This window comes from Marmota flaviventris, chromosome 5 (genome assembly GCF_047511675.1).
Source record: "Marmota flaviventris isolate mMarFla1 chromosome 5, mMarFla1.hap1, whole genome shotgun sequence".
Lineage (NCBI taxonomy): Eukaryota > Metazoa > Chordata > Mammalia > Rodentia > Sciuridae > Marmota > Marmota flaviventris.
The window spans coordinates 104277288-104301353 of NC_092502.1; the positions used below are offsets into that span (position 1 = coordinate 104277288).

Below are 24066 nucleotides of genomic sequence, written 5' to 3' on the forward strand. Positions count from 1 at the left end.
TTATCTGATCTAAAAATGAAATTATTAGCCAAGTCATACATGCAACCACTTGAATTGAAAATTTGAACTGCTGCTTAATGTTTTTGGAAACATTAAAAATGGCTTTAAAATATTTATGAACTCTTGGAATAACAGGTTATTCTCACACATGTACATTATAATAAGTTAGTTTTAAATTTTCATGTATCTTTTCAGAGTATTTAAGATATACAATATATTCCTATGTTGTCTTTAGAGTAGTTCCTTATTACCATAGCATCTGAAACAAATAGTTGTTCAAGTTGCACAGGCCACAATATTTGAAGGGCCTTGCAGTGCCTAGAGAATAAAATTTCACAAAATAGACTTCATGTATTTTTTTTAAAAGGTATTCTCAATTTTCCTTTTATAGGAACTATAATTAGGAAGCAAAAGTAGTCTGATAGATTAATCAGTTGGTTGGGAAGTTAAAAGTTCAATTTCTTACACATCCCAACTAGATTTGTATAGCTTATTTTACCATAATATGAATACTGTGCCATTTGGTTTGGGCTATTTTGGAAATTTGAATTAGTGGATATTTGTTAGTGAATGTTTGTGGAGCTGCAGAAGACAACTTTTATGTGCTAATTTGTTCATAAACTTGTGTTTAGTTAAGGTTCTGGCTTTAAAGTGGTTGTTTAGATAACATTTTCTATTGAAGTTGTCTTATTTTTAAATAATGTGTTAATTGATTACCTTTTAAATACCATATCTTAAGCAAAGAAATAAATTTATGTTAGGGAAAAATTGGACAGATTTTTAAAAATTTTTGTCAGCTATAATGATGTTATTATATAATTTTTCAAACCAAATATTTTGCTTGATAATATAACAAAATGGCATAGCTAATTTTAAGTTAATTCAGTTTTTTTTAAGCAAATGATAATTTTAAAAGCAGTAGGACAGTTATGATTTAATATTGTCATTAATTTAATATTAAGTATGTTAATATACAGAGATTTTAAAAAATAATTGTATTTAAGTTGATAATGTGATTTTACTAACTTCTGTAAGTTGGAAATTTTGAATAGAATATTTTTGTATTTAATGTAGTATATAAATAACTTTATATGAATTTAGAAATAAAAATTTGTCAATCACTAGTCAGAACTTTGAATATTGTCTCTCATTTTGGAGTACAAGTTGGTATTCAATAGAATCTAGTTCACTAGTCATAATAAATATATTGAAATATAAATATTATAATAAGTATATTGAAAATGTTTCGTGCTCAAATTACTATGAGAAAATGAATCAAATAAATTTTGATGTTTCTTTAAGATTACCCAGAAACTTTCACTCTTTGAATCTTTAATAAGGGACTAAAGTATGCAGTATTTCCCTAGCTTCATTTTTTTATAAAAAACTTTTTTATTTTCACCTCATCTATTAACGTCTCTTGGAAGAACATTTCATTTTGTTCTGTAAAACAATAGCATGTCTGAACAGCAGCAGTTTGATTTTATTTGTGTGGTCAATTAAAGGAAAGATAGATTATTGAGTCATCTTGCTTTAATTCTAGTTCCCATGTCTTCTTTAACTCCAAGTGCTACAGTTATTACTTGTGTTTTTTAGGTTGACTAGAAAAAGGGATATTTGTCATATATGTGTTCATATATAATCATGGTAGTTTATCTACAGAATCAAAAGTCCTGAAAGATTCTACCAAATAACTTATCTTAAATAGTTCGGGAAAACTATGTAGAACAACTTGCAAAAGTTGTGATATTCTTAAAATGCCACAAAATGCTTTATTTATATATTCTTGGTTTTGTGAGATAGAGGTTTTTCATGTTTTTATATGTGAACACATACCATTCATGGGATAAGAACTTAAATGTTGATATATCTCTGTTCATGACAATGCAACTTTTTAAAGTGTTAACTGACAAATTCAGAAACTCATGTTGTAAAATTATTCTGGGCAAGCAATTGAAGAGTAAAAGAGGGAGTATTTGAATTAATATAAACTTTCGTAAACTATGAACTATAAGTATCATAGAAAAGAAAGATTTGGAGGGCTTTAGCCTCTTTGGGAATCAATGTTAGAAAAATTAAGAAAATGTTTACTGAGTTTTCAAACCAGATTTACTATGTGTTAGATTTGTCAAGTAAGGCTCTATAACAAATATCATTACCAAATATTATTTAAAAGTAATAAGCAGTTGAGGACTTTGAAAAAATACTTCTTTATATGTGGGAAAGTACAAAATAAATGTACATTGAATGTGGGTTCTTTAATAGACAATAAATACTGTTTATGTGTACTCTTAGTATATTGTGAAAATTATTTATTATTCTTGCATTTTTTGAAAATTTTTTTTACTTGTCAATGGACTTTTATTTATTTTTGTATGTTGCTGAGAATTGAACTCAGTGCCTCACACATACTAGGCAAGCGCTCTATCACTGAGCCACAACCCCAACTGATTCTTGGATTTTTCTTAATGAAAATTATTAGCAACAAATGATTATTTTGTCATTCTTCTGAATTGTTTGAATTCTGTGGATCCTAAGACATTCCAACTTAAGGAAATCTCAAATTCTGCTCCCAAAATTTTATTATATTATTTTGCCATATTTTTCTTTCTTTTGCATACACTTATTACTATAAATTTCTTTTTTAGTTTTATTTTTACTTATTTATTTATTTATTTATTTTTGCATTACGATTCTTGATACACCATTATACCATAATTTATCATATCTCTGATTATATATTAGGTATGTTGACACCAAATTCACATCTTCATACATGTATTTTGTATAATGATGAGAATCTCCTTTCACCATCTATACAATTCCCCTTCTCCCTCCCTTTCCCTCCCACCCCTATTCCCTATCTAGAGGTAATCTTCCTCCCTTGCTCTCTCTCCCAATCCCATTTTGAGTCACCCCCGTTATACCAGAGAAGACATTTGGCATTTGTTTTTTTGGGATTGGCTAATTTCACTTAGCATAATCTTTTCTAATGCCATCCATTTCCCTGCAAATGCCATGATCTTATTCTTTTTTATTGCTGAGTAATAATCCAAAATTTTATTAGTAATTCTTTAGAATTACTAAAATCCAAGTTGATGGATCACCAAGAATAATTATTGTAAGAAATAACATTAAATTGGGCTTATTTTATAATTTGATAAAATTCAAATATCCTAACAGATGCTAATTTTCATTATCTTGAGAAGTGACAGTCATCAGTCAACTAAAGTCACATGTATCAAATGATATTTTTTCCTGTTTTAATTGTGATAATCTATATTGGTTTAAAATATCTTTATAACCCATCAACTAGGTTATAGGCAAACAGCTATTTTATAGACTAGAATGATAACATTGCTAGTCCTTTGCTAACATTCTAGTTTGCCAATGTAGACCTTCAGTTGCTGCCTTATGTACCTTTTGTTTTTTGTTGTTTTGGGGTTTTGTTTGTTTGTTTTGAGGGGTATTGGGGATTTAACCCATAGGCACATAACTACTGAGCTACATTTCCAGCCCTTATTTATTTATTTTGAGACAGGGTCTCACTAAGTTACTTAGCCTTGCTAAGTTGCTGAGGTTGGCCTTAAATCCTCCTGCCTCAGCCTCCTGAGTTGTTGGGATTATAGATGTGTGCCACAGTGTCCATATGACGTACCTTTTAGATCTAAATTGTATATAATAATTTTGGAAATAAATTATGAATAGTAATAGTTCAGATGCCGTTTTTCCAATATAGTGCTATTTGTCTATTGTCCTTTAAGTTCTTTGCTTCTTTTAATGCATCTAAGAATTGGCTTTTGTTCTTTTTTTTTTCTTTTTCTTTTTCTTTCTTTTTTTTTTTTTGTAACTGGATCACTCTTTTGGCTCTATTAAACTTGAACACAGCTTAGCTCTTTATCCCATGAAATGCTCACAAGCCAGCCCTACTTTGTCTAGTACTTGTACAGTTGTTTTTTAAAAAATAAAAACAAAAGCATACAGAATTTCTTCACCTGTACTTCTTTCTGTCTGTCTCATACTTAGCCAAACTAATTACTATGAAAGGCTTCTAGTAAACAATATCACAAAGGTTGTAAGATTGAGAACAGAATTCTGACATTGACAGCTCAAGTTGGGAAGGGTATTATTTTAGCAAGGGTTGATGATGATAAGCTAAGTTTTCAATCTGTTTCAGTTGTTGGTGGGATGTTTAAATAGACATCTCTAAATAGAGACCCAAAGGCAGTTAGAGATATGAGTCTGATCAGAGGATAAAAAAGTCAAATGTATAGAAAGATTTATCCTTTTAGGTGGTAATTAGCACTGTCCGTGTTTTGTATGGAGATGAAGTGGCTATGGGAGGAGCTTTGGCTTTCTCCTATAAACTCAAGCAGAAGCTGTTCATGATGTCCTTAGTCCTTTCAGTAGTGTATACTTTTTAAATTCAGCATCATTTCAAAACTTGCTTTAGAGACAGTTTAGAAAGCTAGTGAAATAATTAGTTTTATATTTGTTTTTAAAATTATAACTGATATTTATTAATTTATTAATCACTAAGCTTTTTAATATCAAAACAGTTTTGACTCTTGATTTGGTGTGTGTCCTTTTGAGGTAGATAGAAAGGAGAGAAGCAGGGAAGGGAAAAAAGGACTGTAAGTTTTAAACAGTAAAGACTTTATGAGCACCCTCACCAGGCATGCTTTCTCCCAGGCATGAATTCTTAAAAGGATCATAAATCAGTTAATTAATTCCTATGTATCTTGTTAGCTTACACTGTATTTTTTAGACCAATTCAATAAAACCTAGAGCAAGAGATTGTTAGAGACCCATGATGTGGGTACAGTCCAAATATTATCTATTAATACAACAATGTCTACATTAAAATTCTGAGAAGAACCATACCACTGGCACAATCTGTGACCCAAAGAATCAAGCTCATTAAGCTCATGCCACCTCTCATTCTCACCATTTACAAAGTTTGTTTTTAAAGAATAGCCCAGTGCATCTCACTCTTGAGTGTCCATATTCCCTCTCCCCTTGAGTGCTTATCCTGCTCTATGGCGGGATAACTCTGCTTTGTGCCTCTTTCAATGAGTCCTGAAATTTTTTTCTGTGGTGTATTTCAAAACCTGCCAGCTGAGTTGAGGTCCCCTTCTCTTTTCTGGAGGACCGCCATGAAACCCTATCTGGTGAAAATTTTAGCTGATTACAAAATTTGTCTTGCCTAACTTTATTAAAATTAATTAAAGTATCTATTTCTACTTGAGCAGTTAATAGAACTTGAACCATGTCCAGTTTAATGGATTAATTAATAGATACTGGAAGATTATAAAATAACAAATACTATCAAATTAAACTTTCATTTTCTTTCATTTAGATTACATACAAAATTGATAAGATGTTGTTTCCAGTGGTAGGAACTGAGTGGCTGAGACCAGGGATAAGTAACCTTTTTACTCAGTCCTCTTTTGTGCTATTCAGATTTTGAACTATGGAATGATTTTCCTTTGGGAATAGGTGAAAGAGATTTAAGTTTTAAAAATTGATTTAAACAGGAAATAGTTTGGCATGGTTTTAAGTATCGATGTTTGAAATTCTAAGTCATGATTTCAAATCCCAATTTCACCATTTCTTGGCCACCTGACCTTAGATGAATCATTTTTCTTTGAATCAGTTTCTCATTTGACAATGGAGATAACAGTGGATAGTCTGCTTACCTCATAGAGTGATTTTGAGAACTCGAAATTCATTCAGTAAACCTATCTGTGAGGTACATACTCTGCTAGGTACTGATATGAGGCACTTTACCTTTAAGGGCACTCACTTTCAAGAGTGAAAGCAGACAAAAATTTCAGCCTAAGTGATGATATAATAAATACGCTATGAATATACATAAGATCCATAGTGTCATTTTGGGAAGTGTTAGGATTGATGAGAATGTGGTCTACCAAAATACAAGGGTGCTGGAGTTAGGTTTTGGAAAATGAGTGAGGGGAAGAGGATGAGGAGGGAAAGGAAGAGGCTTTCCACTTCAAAAACACATCTATTTCCGCCCCATCTCGTTAACGTTTTTAACTTTAACAAGTTTTATTAAGAGAGCATACCGTCACAAATTCTTTAGTTTTTCACTGACCCCAGAATCTTGAACAATTATCCGTTGAAGTTTGGGAATAGCAGAAAATCTCACTTAAGATTTTATTTGAGGTACTGGGGATTAAACCTAGGGGCCTTGAACATCCCAGGCAAGTGCTGTATCACAGGCCATTTTTATTTGGTTTTGAGACAGGGTCTCAATAAGTTGCCCAGGCTGGCCTTGAACTTTGTTATCCTCCTGCCTCAATCTCCTGAGTAGATGGGATGACAGATGTGTGCCACTGCACTGGCTTTACTTGGGGCTTAAACCAACAATAAGAGGATTAGTAAAGAATAACTAAAACTTATTGAATTTTAACTCCACACTTTACTATATATAGACTGCGACCCCTAAATCATTAGATTCTGAGGTCAACCTTCAATTCTTCCTTTCTGAGGGAATTCTTAATTAATGCAGTTCTCATATGTTTTCCCATTAGAAAACATCCTGCTGCACCCTAGTTGTAAGCAGATACACTTTTGCTGGTACCATATTTTTTCCTTTGTAGCACTATTAAACATCTCTCCCAACCCCATCATGCCAAAAATGTAGTTTTATAGATGATACTGTCTAGGTACTTAATTCCCGTTCTGCAAGTTATAGTTCAGGGGCCCTGATATTTTATTCTTTTATTCTAGAAGTTACAGAAGTACCTTACAAATTGAAAATATGATTTAAATAGAAAATATTATGGTTTATTCTGTATATTAGCTACCAGTAACTACTATGATTATTAAAAACAAAAGTTGTTAAATTTTTACATAAAACTGTTTTAAGTATAAAATATAGCCTTTTGTACAAAATTTATATGAATTATTTCTTCATATAATGAGAAACATACAACTGATATTTGTATAGGTCATTTAATCTTTATTTTCTTAAACCTATGTATGGGAAGAAAAAGATGAGGTACCTCAATTTCTAAAATATTTATCAGTTTAGAATGAATTAGTCCACAGTAGAAAAGTGTTATTTCTTTACCTGAAGAACAATCTAATGATCTTGTACTTCAGTTCCTTTCAGTTTCAAGTAATAGAAAACCAAACTACATGTGGTTTGAACTGTAAGAATATTTATTATCTCATACAATAAGAAATCTAGCGGTAATATACTTTAAAGAATTAGTTAATTTGGTACTTCAGTAGAACTTGGTACTTCAAGAACTGGAGTTTCCTGACAACACAGAATGACCTGTCCTTTAAACTGGATTTCTTCCTGATTCCACAGGCCTTTCACAATTGGCAAGAATAATATAGAGGTGACAATGTCCAGGAGAGAAAAGAAATTATATATATAAGAGCAATGATGACCTTCTCAGAGCCTGTATTAGTCAGCTTTTTCATTAGTGCTACCAATAGACCCTATAAGAACAACTAAAGTAGGAAAAGATTACTTGAAGGCTCATGGTTTCAGAGGTCTCAATCCATAGATGGCTGACTCCATTCCTTGGGGTACAAGGTGAGGCAGAAAATGTGTGGCTAAGAAAAGCAACTGGAAACATGGCACAAGGAAGCAGAGAGAAAGAGCTCTGCTCAGCAAGGACAAAATATAAACACCAAAGGCACACCCCCAGGGACATAACTCCTCCAGCCACATACTACCTGCCTAGAGTTACCACCAAGTTAATCCCTATCCAGGGATTAATGCACTGATTAGGTTAGCCTCTTATTACCCAGTCATTTCATCTCTAAACTTTCTTGTATTGTCTCACTCATAAGCTTTTGAGGGACACCTAATCTAAACCATAACAGAACCCCCAGAAGAAATATCCCTTATGAAGATTTGTCCAGAATTGAGTCATTGCAGATGCCCAAACTATCACTTGGCAAAGTGAGTAGGACCATTATGATTGATTTTTTTCCTTTGAAGGGCATGACTTCTTGGACGATTATACATTGTTTTAGCAAGTAAGAAACAAAGGAGTGCCTACAGAATAGGCAGCCAACAATGTTTACCATAATTGAGCACTTTTTTTACACATAAAATATTTGAGGATTACTTGAAAAAATAAAAAATATATCACTAGGACTGGGGCTGTAGCTCAGTGGCAAAGCACTTGTCTAGCATGCATATGAGGCACTGGGTTCAATCCTCAGCGCCACATAAAAATTAACAAAAATAAAAAAATATATCACTAGTGGTTAGGGTATATATTTTAGAATAAAATAATTCTTTGACACTTAGTAGTTGTGAGAATTTGAACAAGCTACTGAAACTCCATGAATTTTAATTCAGTTATTACTAAAAGGGGAATGGTTACAGTACCTATTTTGTAGGGGTTGTCTTGAGTATTAAATGACACAATGTATTTAGCTTACTTGGCTTATTGTAAGTGGCTGCTATGTTAGCTGCTTTTAAAAATCATTTTAATTAGCTTTTCTTGAATGATTCAATCTTTTGCCTGATTTTGTTATATATAATGCTTCATAAGATGCCATTATCATAACTCTCTTCTTGAGTTAAAACTGTTGAACTTTACTAAACAACTGATTTGGGGAGAATAGATTTAGTTATGGCCATTGGAAAGGATAAAACCTCAAAAGTTATTTATCCAACCTATTTTCATTAGTGTTGCTGTCTTCAGATTAATTTTCATTAGTAGTATAATTTTTGACCACCTTTATGAAATGCAGCCACTGGATTTTATTCATTTCTAAAATGATAAAAAAAATAAAAAATTAGGAACTCTAGGAATCCTTCCCAATGATTATGGTTGTAAAATGAAGTTCTATTTTAATTAGACTTTAAAAAAAAAATATATTGTGGGAAGTCATAATTGAGACTGTAAAATGGGGATAATACTTAAATAAGGTTCCAAGTATTAAATGCAATACACTCCCCAAAGATCTGTTCATAATGGCCCCCAGTGAAAATTTATTCTTTTCCTTCATCTTTTACACATTAAAAATCTCAAAAGTGTTGTTAGTTTCTTCAGAAATAGGAGAGCTTTTTATCAACTGTATCAATAGAAGAGAACTGCATCTGTCAAGAAAAAGGAAACCATACCAGGAATTTCAAACACGGCTTTAATTCAGGGAATTGGTTACATAGGTATTATAATTTTTATGAAAGGCTGAAGTTTCATTGCTCACCAGGGGTCATGTTAGCCACTAAACATCATGTTTTTTTTCTTGAGAAATTTTTATTAGACATTGCTTAGCCTATAAACAAACTTTAAAATGCAAATATTTTAAACAAGGTAGGGGGTATTTATTTTGCTTGTAGGTCTGTTGAAAATGAACAAGTGCATTATAATTATTTCACTTTGTGGTATAGAATATAGGATTGTATTTCTCTCAGTGCATCCTGTGTTGCCTAAAAGATCATTCATTATTTGTGAAAAACAAAATACAAATATTAAACAAATCTACCCCTATTTTAGTTCATCATTTGATATTTTAATTTTATATCTTTTTAGCAAAAGCTCTGATGTGCTTATTAAAAGCTATGCTAAAAAGATAAAGTATAAGAAAAAAGTAGATTTTTTTTCTTATAAATTCTGGCTAAATGGATTCTCTTCTTCTTCATCAGCTTCATTTTACAATCATAATCATTGGGAAGGATTCCTAGAGTTCCTAATTTTTTATTTTTTTAATTGAAAGGAAAAAAAGCATTATTTCTTTATCTAGTAATATATTCTATCTTCTTACTCACTATCTCTCCTTAGAATCTATTCCATTCTTCTTGAAAGATTCTCCCACATGAGCTCACACCAAGATTTCCATTTAGACCAGTTGTATTCCAGACCTATAGCAGTTTAGATCTTGGGATTTTACCCCCTCTTCATTTGACTGTTACTCTATGTCAAACATAGCTTCTTGGTCTCATGACTTCTTGATATTCATTTTCAGTTTGCTAGGTATATTATAAAGCAAATTTCTCAGGGGGCATAGTGGATAAACTTTTTGAATTTTTATATGCCTCTAAAAAGTTCCATTGGTTCATAACTTTTTCCATCAGCTATATGCATGACTTCTTGCCTCTTTCAGATCTTAACTCATATTCTTTTTTCAAAGACACCTTCTCTGATTATTTATTTTAAATTGCAGTCCCCCTGTATTACCAATCCTCTTATTGCTGTTTCTCTAGAGTACTTATCATATTCTACCTTTCTATATATATTTTTCTTATTTTTGTCTTTATTTCCCCACTAAAAAGTACTGTTAAGTTTTGTGTTTTATTCACTACTATATCCTTGGTACATAAAATCATACCTGGCATATAGTAGCCCCTCAATAAATAACTGCTAAATGTGTTAATGAATTTTTCTATCACTCTTTATTATAGTTGTAAATCCAGAGTTATAAATCATTTTCTCTCAGAACTTTGAAAGGATTACTCCATTGTCTCCTGGCATCTATGTTATTAATATGAAATATAATGTCAATCTGATTCTTCTTTTTTCTCTAGGTGATGTATTTCTTCTCTTTTTGAAAGCTTTAATTTTCTAGGAGCTCTGGAAATTCTTAATGTACATGGATGAGATTTTTTTTCCATTGATCCCGTTTTTTGTTTTTTTTTTTTTTTCCCCCACAGCTCTGGAAAATTTTATTCTCTTTTAAAAAAAAAAATCTACTTTTTTCTTATACTATATCTTTTTAGCATAAGCTTTTAATAAGCACATCAGAGCTTTTGCTAAAAAGATATAAAATTAAAATATCAAATGATGAACTAAAATAGGGGTAGATTTGTTTAATATTTGTATTTTGTTTCTCACAAATAATGAATGACCAAAGTGGCCTATCACATTAGTAGGAAAAAAAATGTTAGTAAATGATCATTGGTTTGTTGGGAAGGGGGTTAGTCTAATTTCAGGTTGTGTACTACATACTGTAAACATTTTCAATAAGAAAATATTGTATGTTGATGAAATTCATGGGTAGGGATGTTCATCACAGTATTGTATATAACAATACTGTGTATATAACATAGGATAATACTTAAATAAGCTTTCATATCTGTGCCATGAAATCCTTTGCAGCCACTAACAGCTATATTTTCAAAGCATATTTAATGACATTAAAAATGATATCTTATCCCCATTATTTTTATGTGTATTAAAATTCCACACATACATATTGAGATTAAAAAATCTGATGGAAAAATACCAATATATTAATACAGGTTTATAATCCCATATACAAAAATCCTTTGACCCATATGTGTTTCTGAATTGCAGTTTCTTTTTATATTTTATAAAGGTATTGTGCATTTACCTAATAGCATCTAGAAGAACACTCTATTATCAATCACAGTAATGTTCTGCAGTGAAATATGTGACTCTTCACATTAAGTAGTATACATAAAATCTATAATTGTCAATTGAGGCGAAACTGCTGCTAAAAAGATTGTGTCAAGCTTAATAAAAACCTTGTTTTTATAGTTTATTGGATTTTAGAATTATGTGCATTTTGGGTCAGTAGGAATTTGGGCAATGGGATTATGAATGACTTAAATTTTTGTTTTTTATAATTTTTCATATATTTCTATATTTATAGGAACATAAAAAATGTTACAGAAAAATATTTTAGTAACAAATTTAAAAATTGTAGCTGTATATACTTAAGTTTTTTAATTAAATCTTAGCCTTCCTTAGAAAGGGGAAAAGAGTTAAGTTCACCAAAAGATATTCATTCATTGATTCAATAAATACTTAAATATATAACTACTATTTTAATAAGAATATAGATAAAGATGTTCTACCTTACCAGGGAAATTAGTATTTCAAACCTTGATATAATGCCAATTCACACTTTTCTAATTGTCAGAAATGTAATAATTCTGACAATTCCAATAGTTCACCAGGATGCCAAACAAGTAGGAAAATTCCTACCTTGCAATTTCGATATCAATTGATAAAATCACTTTGGAAATCAAATTGGTAATATTTAGTGAAGTTCAAGTTGTATATATACTATAAACCTTAAATATCATGTGACTTGTCATCAATACATTAGTTTCCCTTTTCTGTTTCTCATTCTACATCTTGTCCAAGCATTTTATTCACTTTAATTTTATATGCTGGCATTATTGGATTCTCACTAACTAGGTGATTTATTTTCTTTTTTAGAGTAGTGATTTTGCTTCCAGGATTTTTTACAAAATGTGACTTTTTTAAAAATTATTTTTTAGTCACTGATTTTTATTTATTTATTTATTTTTATGTGGTGCTGAGGATCAAACCCAGTGCCTCACACATGCCAGGCAAGCGCTCTACCACTGAGCCATAACCATAACCAAAATGTGACTTTTAAAAACAGTTTTATTTGTTTTGATATCCCAAAGGCCATGAAAATATTCAACACCTTCACCTGTCAGATGTGGTGTATATTTAGGTATCTTTTCAATTTTGCTGGAGTCGTTGCTGCTCTTTTCCATAGACAAGCACAATGGGGTAGGATGGTTAGGATTAATAGTCTGTGGTCCCACACATAGAATCCTCCTCTTCCATTATATATTTCCTCAAAAGTCACCACATTATTCTTATTTCTCAATTATTGTGAATCACTTTTGTCACACTTGTTTCATGTATTTCTTTGATAATGTTAAAAGGCAATAATGAAATTTTAGACATATTTTTTTATTCACTGAGTTTATAGTGAATGTTATGTGTGAAGATGAGGCATACAATATGAATATTACCTCATTCTGTCTTCAAGACCCAGCAAGCAAACTGACTACAGTGTGGTGTAATAAAAGTTAAGAAAGTTAATTAGAGGTTGAGTAGAGTTAAGTGGCAATCTTCCAAGTCAGCAATCAGCAACCCTTTTGTGTACAAGACCAGAGAGAGTAAATAATATAAGGTTTCGCATACCATGCCATTTGGCTACTCATCTTTGCTGTCATTGCATGACTAGTCATAGACAATACATAAATGAATGAGTATGGCTGTGTTCCACTAAAACTTTATGGACACTGAAATTTGAATTCCAAATAATTTTCACATTTCACAAAATTTTTAATCCTTTAAAAATGCAAAAACCATTCATACTTCTTAGGTTATACAAAAACAGATAGCAAACCAGATTTGGTTCCCTGACCACGTTTGCCAACCTGTGAAAAAGTTTTTGAATTATGATAGAATGGTTGTGGATTGTGCTGCTCTCGTATAGCTGTCCAGTTCCAGCTATTTTCTTACTAGGGATGTTTTATAGCCAAAAAGGTTTACAGGTATTGAAAGTCTCATTGCTAATCCAGTGGATTCTGAGTATACCTGATACTCTGAATAAGAATCATAATTATATAATGATAATAAAGACAAAAATAACATTGTTGCATTGATGATATGCAAGATCAAGAACTCAAATGCTTTTTAGAGGCCAAATGTTAAGGCCAGAGTATTTGGGAAATGGGAAGTTATGTGAATTGGGGCAAAGTGAATAGCATTTGACCCATTTAAAAGAGGCATATCCTCAATTTAGCTCCAGCCTGCAATGAGAATGCAGGACCCATGTTCCCTAATGAAACACTCAAGAAAAGCTAGGTTGTGTTCCCCCTTTCCCCTGCTGTGTTCTCTCCCTTTCTGTCTTTTCTTTGTTTTTAATACTGTGAGTCAGAACCATCTTTAGATTTCACGTAAGCAGACTGGCAATTTGCCTTCTCTGTACTGTTTCTTATTTAAAAGGAACTTTTAGACAAGTATATGTAGTGATATGAATCAATTGTTTTACTTCGAATCTCAGAGGATATATATTTTTATCTTAATATTAAATTATTGTGAAAGTAATTTAAAATTACAAATACAATGGCAATACATAGTATTTACCTGTTTAACTGTTGTGCTTGAGGTATCAGTACTTGGAACTTTCTCCTGCACTGACTTTGTGATCACAAACTTTACTTTTGTTTTCCTTTTTGATCATGGTTGTATTGAGACGTCATACAGCTTACCCATTTAAAGTCTATGATTCTTTACTTTTTAGTATATTTATATTATACAACAGTCATATCAGTTTTAGAACATTTTCATCACTCCAAAAAGAAAACCCATACCCTTTCCAGTTACTGTATCTTCCCCAATTACAGGCAAACATTCATCTACTTTCTGTCTCTATATTTGCCTATTCTGGATTTATTCTATAAAATAGTATTATACAATAAGTAGCCTTTCACGACTATCTTCTTTCACAGTAGTCTAATGTTTGCCAGCTTCATCTGTATTCTAGTGTAAATTAGTATTTTATTCCTATTTATTGCCAAATATTGAATGGACATATCACATTTTCTTTACCCATTCATTGAAATGGACTTTGGGGTTGTTTCCATGTTTTGCCATTATACATAATGCTATTGCAAATCTTTGTAGACATATGTAGACAAGTGTTTTTATTTCTTTATGGTACGTATCTAGGAATAGAATTACTGGGATATTGGATAACTTTAATTTTTTGAGGCTTCACCAAACTTTTTCAAAGCAGCAACACTAGTTTTCATTGCTGCTGGCAGTGTTGCATAGTTCAGTTTATCTGCATCCTTGCCAACATATGTTATTTATTACCTGACTTTTTGATCCTAATGGGTATGAAGTGTTACTTCACTGTGGTTTTGATTTGCATTTTACTCATGACTAATGACTCGTGCTTATTGCTCATTTGTGTATCTTCTTTAGAGAAATGCCTTTTCAAATCCTTTGTCCATTTCAATTGGGTTATTTGACTTTTTTTGTTTAGTTGTGTTTTCTGTATATTTTGGATGCAATTCCTTATCAGGTGTACGATTTGCTTCCATTCTGTAGTTCCTTTTGAAGCACACAAATTTTTAATCAAAGATGAAGGCTAATTTATCTTTTTTTTTTCTTTTGTTGCTTGTGCTTTTGCTGTCATATTGAAAACTTGTTGCCCACTCTAGGGTCACCAAGATTTACCTCTATGTTTTCATCCTAGAGTTTTATAATTTTAGCTTTTAACTTTAGATTTTCAAAGCATTTTGAGTTAATTCTTTTGTAGCTGGTATAAGAAACAGAGGAAATACATGTTTTTTGTTGTTGTTTTTTAGTTATTGATAGACCTTTATTTTTACTTTATTTATATGCAGTGCTGAGAATCAAACCCAGTGCCTCACACATGCCAGGCAAATGCACTACTGCTGAGCTCCAGCCCCAGCCCCTAAAATATATGGTTTTTAACCTCAAAAATCAAACCAAATTTACTAGGGATGTAGTTCACTGGTAGAACATTTGCCTAGCATGTGAAAGCCCCTGAGTTCTATCTCCAGCAGAGCAAGCACACGTGTGTGCATACACACACACATACACACACACACAAATAAATCAAGGCAGAAATTTTAGTACACAATAATTTTGAGTATTGTTTTCACATTGTAAATAGAATAGAGTGAAACATTTTTAATTTTAAAAATAAGAATTTCATACATTATAGCTAAAGTATTTTTTCCTTTTTCCCACCCCATCTAATCCATCAACTTTAGTATTTTAAGTACGTTTTATATTTACATTGTTACTTTGTTAAGTGTGGTTTATTCTCTAGAGAAGAAGCTAATTCTCTGAAACATTTTTGGCTTATTTGTAGATTGGTCAAAGAAAAAGTGATGTATGAAAAAGAAGCAAAACAACAAGAAGAAAAGATTGAAAAAATGAAAGCTGAAGATGGTGAAAATTATGCCATTAAAAAGCAGGTAAAATTGTATCTTAAATAGTAATAGCTAACATATTTAGAATACCATATCAGCTAATATAGTCTTTATAGCAGCCCTCTAAGATGGTACTGTTATTTACTTCTTCCCATTAAACCCTTCACTTAAAGAGAAGGAAACTTAAATACAGGTGAAATAAATGTCCAAGGTCACACAGCTGCTAAGTAGCATAGTTGAGAACTTAAGCATTCTGGCTCTAGAAACTGTATACTAAGCTGTATGGCCTCTCTAAATGTTAAATATAAAAATGGGCTAATCTTATGTTAAATATACTTACATATTTAAATTTAGAAATATTTTCTCCAAATTGATGGGAAGCTCACCAAAATAAAATATGTATTGCATTTCTCAGTGACTACTTCCAGTTGTGTCATGACCAATTTTGGTCTCCTTCGCGTCTTGATTTTGGCATCTGCTTATCTCTCTAACCTCAACTTTCATCAGTCCCTACCTGGACCTCTTAGGTGTCTGCCTTTTAATTTCCTAAATATACCCTTTCTTCTTTGCCTCTAAAATGTTACCCATATCTGGGATGCTTTCCCTTCTCCTTTTTTAACCTATTAACTCCAGATTAATTCCTGTTTCTTCCTATAAGCCTCCTCTACATCCACCTCTACACAGAAAAGGGTCCATCCCTTGTGCTTCCATAGCACCTTCTGTATTACCATTGAAGCATTTATTGAATGTTTACCCTCAGCAGACACTTGTTTTGTAATTTCTTGAAAAAATAAAAACTGTCAGGGAACTTCCTTGTGTTTCCACCACAAAATCTATCATTCTACCTGCATCTGTACCCATAATACCTTCCTTCCTATGAGAGAGGATTGTGTGCATTAGCCCTGGTTATGTAACTGTCAGTGATGTTATCATTTCTTTGTTCTCATCTTTCGTACCTCAACAGTATTTGATACAAGTAACCACTTTCTCCTTGAAATATTGGGGCTTTTTTCGTTGGTTTTTTGTTTTTTTGTTTTATTTTGTTTGGTACTGGGGATTGAACCCAGGAGTACTTAACCACTGAGCCACATCCCCAGCCCTTTTTATTTTTTATTTTGAGACAGGGCCTTCTGAGTTGCTGAGGGTAACCTCAAACTTGCAATCCTCCTGCCTCAGCCTCTGTAGTTGCTGGGATTGCAGGTATGCACCACTACACCTATTCTTTTATATGGGCAAATTTGATAGAACAGCCTCCCGATTTTTCTCATGTTTAACTATCATTATTTTCCAGTTTGCTTTGTTGAACCTATCTCTTTCCACATGTATACTTTTATACAATTCCTCTCTGGGTATTCTTGTACCACCTCATAGACCTTAATATATGCCATCTTTATGCTCATTTATTTGTTCACTTCAATAAAATTTATTGAACACCTACTATGTGCCAAGCACTGGTCTAAGCACAGTATTTAAAAAGACAACAAAACAAAAAACCAGAATCCCTACTTGACACTCATTCTAGTGCCACTGACTCTCAAGTTTATATCTGTGGATTTGACCACTCCAGATATACACATTTAACTGTTACCTATTTTACATATCTTCTTGGGTGTCCAGAAGAAAAATCTTGAAATCTTGATCTTCCTCCAACCCAGGTTACTTCCAAAAAGAAAAAGAAAAAAAAAAAAAAGAACTCACTTATCCAGATACCCAAGCCAAATATTTATTGGGTCCTTCTTTGTTTCTGATAATCCTGTCAAACATCACAGGCCCTATTTCTTATTCCCTCTACTTGTTTCTCTACTGTCATCTTTGTAGTTCACTTTACTGTTATCTCTTGCCTGAACTATTGCAAAAGCCTCTTTGACTCTTGGTATACCTCTTTGACTCTTGGCATCCTCCATTCCTTTCCATCCCAACAGCCAGATTGAGTTCTTTCAAATGTACATCATATCATTTGCTCTACTATTTAAAATCTAATTTACAGTGCATTTAAAATAAAATCTAGATGATGCTCAAAAAAAGGAGAGTCTGAAATATCTTCTACAGATAATGTGTTAAAACTTTAGTTTTTACTATATAAATATGTTCCAGATGGTAATAATGCCCTTAACTCAGATTTAATCAAAATTTATCACTTAAAATGGATTTTCCTTGGTTATCCAGGAAGAGAACTTTCTTATTTTCTTGAACTAGAAGAAGAGCCTGACTTCCTCTATGTATGGATAGCATTTCTTCATATGTAAAGGTTATTAGTGTGTCCATTATTTCCAAATTGAAGGAGGTTTAGTAAATAAATTTATAGACACAGAATGTCCCCAGTATGTTGAACTTTATGAACAAACTGCTTTTCATGTGGAATTACCTATGAACTGTAACTTTCTGATTCTTAAAATGAGTGTATATACTACTATTGTACCCCTCACTTTTAATGTCCTCTATCGTTTTCCCACATCTAGTGAGAAAATATGACATAGTACATACCTTTATTTTATCCAGGTCCTTTTTGGACCCTATTAGACTTATTTTTTCTTTTAATATTTTTTTGTTGTAGATGAACACAATACCTTTATTTTATTTTATTTATTTTATGTGGTGCTGGGGATTGAAACCAGGACTTCATACATGATAGGCAAGTGCTCTACCATTGAGCTCCAGCCTCAGCACTAGACTTATATTTGTAGTTATAAAGCTGGTGGCCTCATTTTTTTTTTTCTTTGCCCTGCTCTTTTCATCTCTGGTTTTAAAATAAATAAAAGCAAGAATTAATAAGTAGGGCTGGGGTTGTGGCTCAGTGATAGAGCGCTTGCCTAGCATGTGTGAGGCACTGAGTTCAATTCTGAGCACCACATAATAATAAACTCTGTGTGTGTGTATAAGAATCAATAAATAGGATGATTTCAAATTAAAAAGTTCTGCACAGCAAAGGAACCAATAAAGATGGTGAAGAGAGAGTCTATAGAATGGGAGAAGATCTTTGTGATTACTCCTCCCACAGGACATTAATGTCCAGAATATATAAGGAACTCAAAAAACTTAACACCAAAATAAATAAATAAATAAATAACCCAGTCAATAAAAAGGTAAATGAACTAGACATTTCTCAAAAGAAGAAATACAAATGACAACAAATACATGAAAAATGTTCAACATTCTTAGCAATCAGGGAAATGCATATCAATAGTAAGATTTCATCTCACTCCAGTTAAAATGTCATTCACCAAGAATACAAATAACAAATGCTGATGAGGATGTGGGGGGAAAGGTACACTTGTGTTGTTGGTGGTACTGCAAATTGGTATAACCACTTTGGAAAGCAATATGGACATTCCTCAAAAGACTAGGAGTGGAACCACCATATGACCCAGATATACCACTCCTTGGTATTTATCCAAAAGAACTAAAATACCAATGTTTATAGCAGCAAAATTCACGATAGCCAAGTTACAGAACCAGCCTAGGTGCCTGTCAGCAGATGAATGCATAAAGAAAATGTGATATGTATACACAGTGGAGTTTTACTCAGCAATAAACAAGAATGAAATTATGGCATTTGCTGGTAAATGGGTGGACCTGGATAGCATTGTGCTAAGTGAAATAAACCAAATTCAGCAAGTCAAGGATTGAATGTTTTCTCTCATATATGGAAGCTAGAGAGAGAGAAAGAATTTAAAAGGGTGGGGAGATGTCTCATGAAAATAGAAGGGAGAACAGAGTAGAAGAATGGGATTAAGGGGGGAAGACGAGGGTGACAGGAAAGGGAGGAATGGCAGAATGAATATGACCAAATTATATTATGTACATGTATGAAGATATCACAGTGAATTCCACTTTTTTGTATAACTATAATGCACCAATTGAAAACCAATAAACAGAAGGAAGACCAATAGAGTAGAGGAAAGGTATCGGGAAAAGGGAAAGGAGAAGTACTAGCAATTTAAGGAGCAAATTAACTATAAAGTATAATAAAAACAGTCTAAAATAGTAGCCCTAGAGATAGAAGGGAAGTTTTAAGTTACATGGAATGGGGAATAAATGTGTTTGTACCTTTCTAAAGTAAAATTCTACAAATAATTCACAAGTTATCATAGAACCTGTTTAATTTATATACTTACCATTTTATAATAAAACCACTACTTTGTAAGTAAGGCTTAATTATTCAATACTGTATTCTCACTGTTACTTACAAATGTTAGCCACAGGCCAGGTATGGTGGCACATGACTGTAATCCCAGTGACTTGGAAGACAAGTTTGAGGCCAGCCTCAGCAACTTAGACACTATGTTAAAATAAAAAAGTAAAAATGCTGGGGACATAGCTCAGGTAAAGCACCCCTAGGTTCAATCCCCAGTACCAAAAACAAAAACAAAACAACAACAACAAAAAATTATATACTGGTTTTATCATTGACTACATACGCACCTGTAGACAGAAAAAAAAATTCAGTTCTTTAGTCCCCTTTACACCCAACAGTGTTAAAATCTCTTGTCACAGTGGTTATGGTTTATAGCATTTGTTAGATTCATAATCAACCTAGTACTTAACATTCAAAAATATCATCCCATATCTAGTTACAAAACAATAGATTTTTCTATTTTGCTGCTATTACCAACTGGTATACCATTACCAGTTGCAGTTTTGTCTCCTGAAAATTTGTTTTTAGCCCAACCTTTCCCATGTTTTGCTTAATTTCCTTTCCTTGGTTTAGCTGTATTATGGGCATTCCATGTTTTTCATTATATACAATGGGTGTCGTGAGAATGCTCTGTTCCTGATTTGTCCGGGAGTTTTAAGGTCAATATGTTTTTCTTGACATTTGCTGTGACTCTTAGAAAGTATTAAGGAATTTAAGCACTGTATTTTGTGGACTTTTTGCACATTTCTGGATATCTTCCTCCTCTGAGCTAAATGCCATCTTTGGTCACTGTTCACTGCCTTGGCTCTTCTCTCGCGCATGGATCTATTTTTCTCTGGCTTTCCTACTGGCCCTGTTTTATAATAAGCCCATATAATTCTGTTGCCCTCTATCAAACTTCTTACTTGAAGTGGGTTGCCACTTCAAGTGGACTAGGTCTTATTTTCATTCTTTTAATGAAGTAACTAGGCAGAAGTTTTAGGAACCTCAGAGGCCAAAACAACACTCAATCAAAGATTTATTCTACCGCCCACCTCTTTTCTGGCAAAACAAGTTAACACAACATTCATGTATTGCCCCAGTTGATTTTAGCCATCTGCTACTGATGTCCCTCCTCTTCTCTATTGTCCCTAGTCCCTAATTAAAGACAGATACAGAGGCTTTTGTCTTTAGTAAGGGAGATATTCTGGTTTGTTTGTTTATTTGTTTGTTTTTTAATGTCCTGGAACAGAAATGCTTGGCAGTAATAGCATTCAGTCTGTTATTTCTTCTGAGGCATGACTCATCCTTTTCCTAGGTGTTGCTACAACGCAGACTGGCATAATTTTTGGACAAAGGCTCCTCACAAAAACTTTGTAGTTATTATATGTGCATTAATTCCATTGATGTGAAATTTGTCTTTACAAGAAAGATGAATAGATTTTTTTCTGACTCATTTGAAATATAAGTTTACAAGTAGATGTTTCTACTTTTTTCCTCAGTATAAGAGAAAATTTTTTCATTAAATATATGGTTAATATTAGAAGAACTCAGTGGATAAAGAAAAATTTACTAGGGGTCTCACAAGGTTTTTGCAAGAAATATCAAGACTTTCTTTTAATCAATAATAAAAATACTATGGAAAATAATTTTCAGTCATGCATGAAAATATTTTTGTCTCTTGGTATATATGCTCAAGTTTATAAATAGTGTTCTATTCTGTTAGTACACTTGCTTCTTTTTTGTTATAGATTCTCAGGAAGTTGCAAAAAGTATTTGAGGAGGCCTTATACACCATTCACCTTTCTTCTAATTTTTTTTCTTCTCCTAATTTTGACATCTTGTGTAATTATAATACAGTATCCAAACCATGAAGTTGATGTTATATTTCACTAGTTATATATGAACTCATTTGCATGTTTGTATGTATATTTATTTCTATGGAGTTCTATCACATGTGTAGCATATGTAAATACCACCAAAATCAAGATGAAATTTCACCAGGCTCCTTCATGCTACAACTTTATAACTGTTCTCATGTTCTCTAGCCCCAAACCCTATATAATTGCACTATTTCAGCAATGTCATATCACTTATATTGGAACCATACATTATGTAAACTTTTTAAATTGACTTTTTCCTCTTAGCACAATTCCCCTGAGGTCTTTTGAAGTTATTGAATAGTTTGTTCCTTTTTATTGCTGAGTAGTATTTCATGATATGAATGTACCATAGTTTGACCATTGAGAAACATTTAAGTTATTTCTAGGTTTTGACTATTATGAAAAAAACTACTGTGAACATTTATATACAATTTTGACTAGAAGAGAAGATAAGTTTCATTTCTCTACAAAAATGCCCAGGAGTGCAATTGCTAGGCCATAGTAGTATATTTTTGTTTGTTTGTTTTAAAAGAAACTGCCAAACTCTTTTCTGATGTGGCTATACCATTTGTATTCCCACCTGTAGTGTGTGAATGATTCAGTTTCTCCACATCTTTACCAGCATTCAGTGTTGTCACTATTGATTTTAGTATTGAACCATCACCTATGTGATAGTTGAGTGGTAATATCTCATTGTGCTTTTAATTTGCATTTCCCTAGTGGCTAATAAGTTAAAGATCTTTCCATATGCACATTTACTTCCCATGTGTTCTATTCAATGAATTTCTGTTCATTGGATGGTTTGAATTTTTACTTTAGAGTTTTGAGACTGTTTGTTTGTTTTTGGTACTGGAGATTTAACCCAGGATTACTTTACTACTGAGCCACACTCCTGTCCCTTTTATTTTTTATCTTTTATTGTGAGGCAGGGTCTCACTAAATTGCTGAGAGTCTTGCTAAACTGATGAGGCTGTCCTCAAATTTGTGATCCTCCTGTCTTAGCCTCCCAAGTTACTATAATTACAGGCATACGCCATAGCACCCACCAAGAAGTTTTTATTATTCTGGGCATGTGCTCTTTGTCAAATATGTGGTTTTCAAATATTCATCTATAATCTGACCTTTTAACCTCTATCCTCTTGATATAGTCTTTCACCGAACGAGTTTTGAATTTTGTGAACATTCAATTTATCAATACTTTCTTTTATGAATCATATTTTGTTCTCAAGATTTTCTATTGATTTTCTAAAAGTTGTATAGTTTTGTGTTTTAATTTTAAGTCTTTTGTCTAATTTTAAGTCTTTGATTCAATTTGTGTTCATTTTTATGTAAGGTGTGCGTTTTAGTTTGAAGTTTATCTTTTTGCCCATGCATGCCCAATTGTTCTAGCACCTGTTATTGAATTGGCTATCCTTCCTCCATTAAATTGCTTTTGTAAACTGGGCATGGTGGTGCATGCCTGTAGTCTCAACAACTCAGGGGGCTGAGGCAGAACAATCACAAGTTCAAAGCCAGCCTCAGCAACTTAGCAAGGCCCTGAGCAACTTAGTGAGACCCTGTTTCAAAATTTAAAAAAAAAAAAGGGCTAGGGATGTGGCTTGGTGGTTAAGTACTCCTGATTCAATCCCTGGTATCAAAATAAATAAATAAATAAGCAAGCAAGCAAGCAAACTTTTGTATCTTGGTCAAAACAGTTAATGTATTTTTGTAGGTCTATTATGGTGTTCTCTTTTCTGGTCTGTTCATCTTTATCCCTTTAACAGTATGGCACTGTCCTGTAACTACGTAGTAAGCCTTAGTATTAGCTTACTCTCTCTCTCTCTCTTTTTTTTCCAAAAATTGTTTTAGTGATTCTAGTTTTTTGCCTTTCCTTGCAAACTTTTAAATAGGCTTCTCTGTTTTTATAAAACACCTTTTGATAGGAATTATATTAAATCTATGTATCAGTTTGGAGATAACTAACTTCTTTGTTGAGATTTCCAGCCAATGAAGCATGGCAAGTCCCTCCAGTTTATTTAGGTTGGATTTTATCCATAAATATTTTGTAATTTGAGCATACAGATCCTTTATCTGTCACAGATTTATACTGAAGTATCTCATTTTCTTTGGAGCTGTTAAAAATGGTATTGTTTCTAGTTTTAATTTTCACATACTTTATTTGTGTGTGTGTGTGTGTGTGTATCTTGTGACTTTAGTGATCTCAGTTATTAATTCCAGAGGGTTTTTTTTGTTTTTGGTTTTTGTAGATTCCTTCTTATTTCTTTCAATCATGTCATTTGCAAAGAGGGGCAGCTTTATTCTTTTCAGATACATATGCCTATTTCTTTTTCTTACCTTATTGCACTGGCTACAACTTAAAAAACTAT

At 32.5% G+C, this 24066-nt stretch overlaps 1 protein-coding gene across 1 annotated transcript in view; it reads left to right on the plus strand.

Annotated features, from left to right (window-relative positions):
• Positions 1-24066, plus strand: part of Tbca (tubulin folding cofactor A) — a 66456-nt gene that overhangs the window by 32670 nt on the left and 9720 nt on the right. Inside the window, exon 2 of the mRNA XM_027927735.2 lies at positions 15643-15748. Within this exon, the coding sequence (XP_027783536.1) occupies positions 15643-15748 (106 nt within the window). The remainder of the gene's footprint in view (positions 1-15642; positions 15749-24066) is intronic.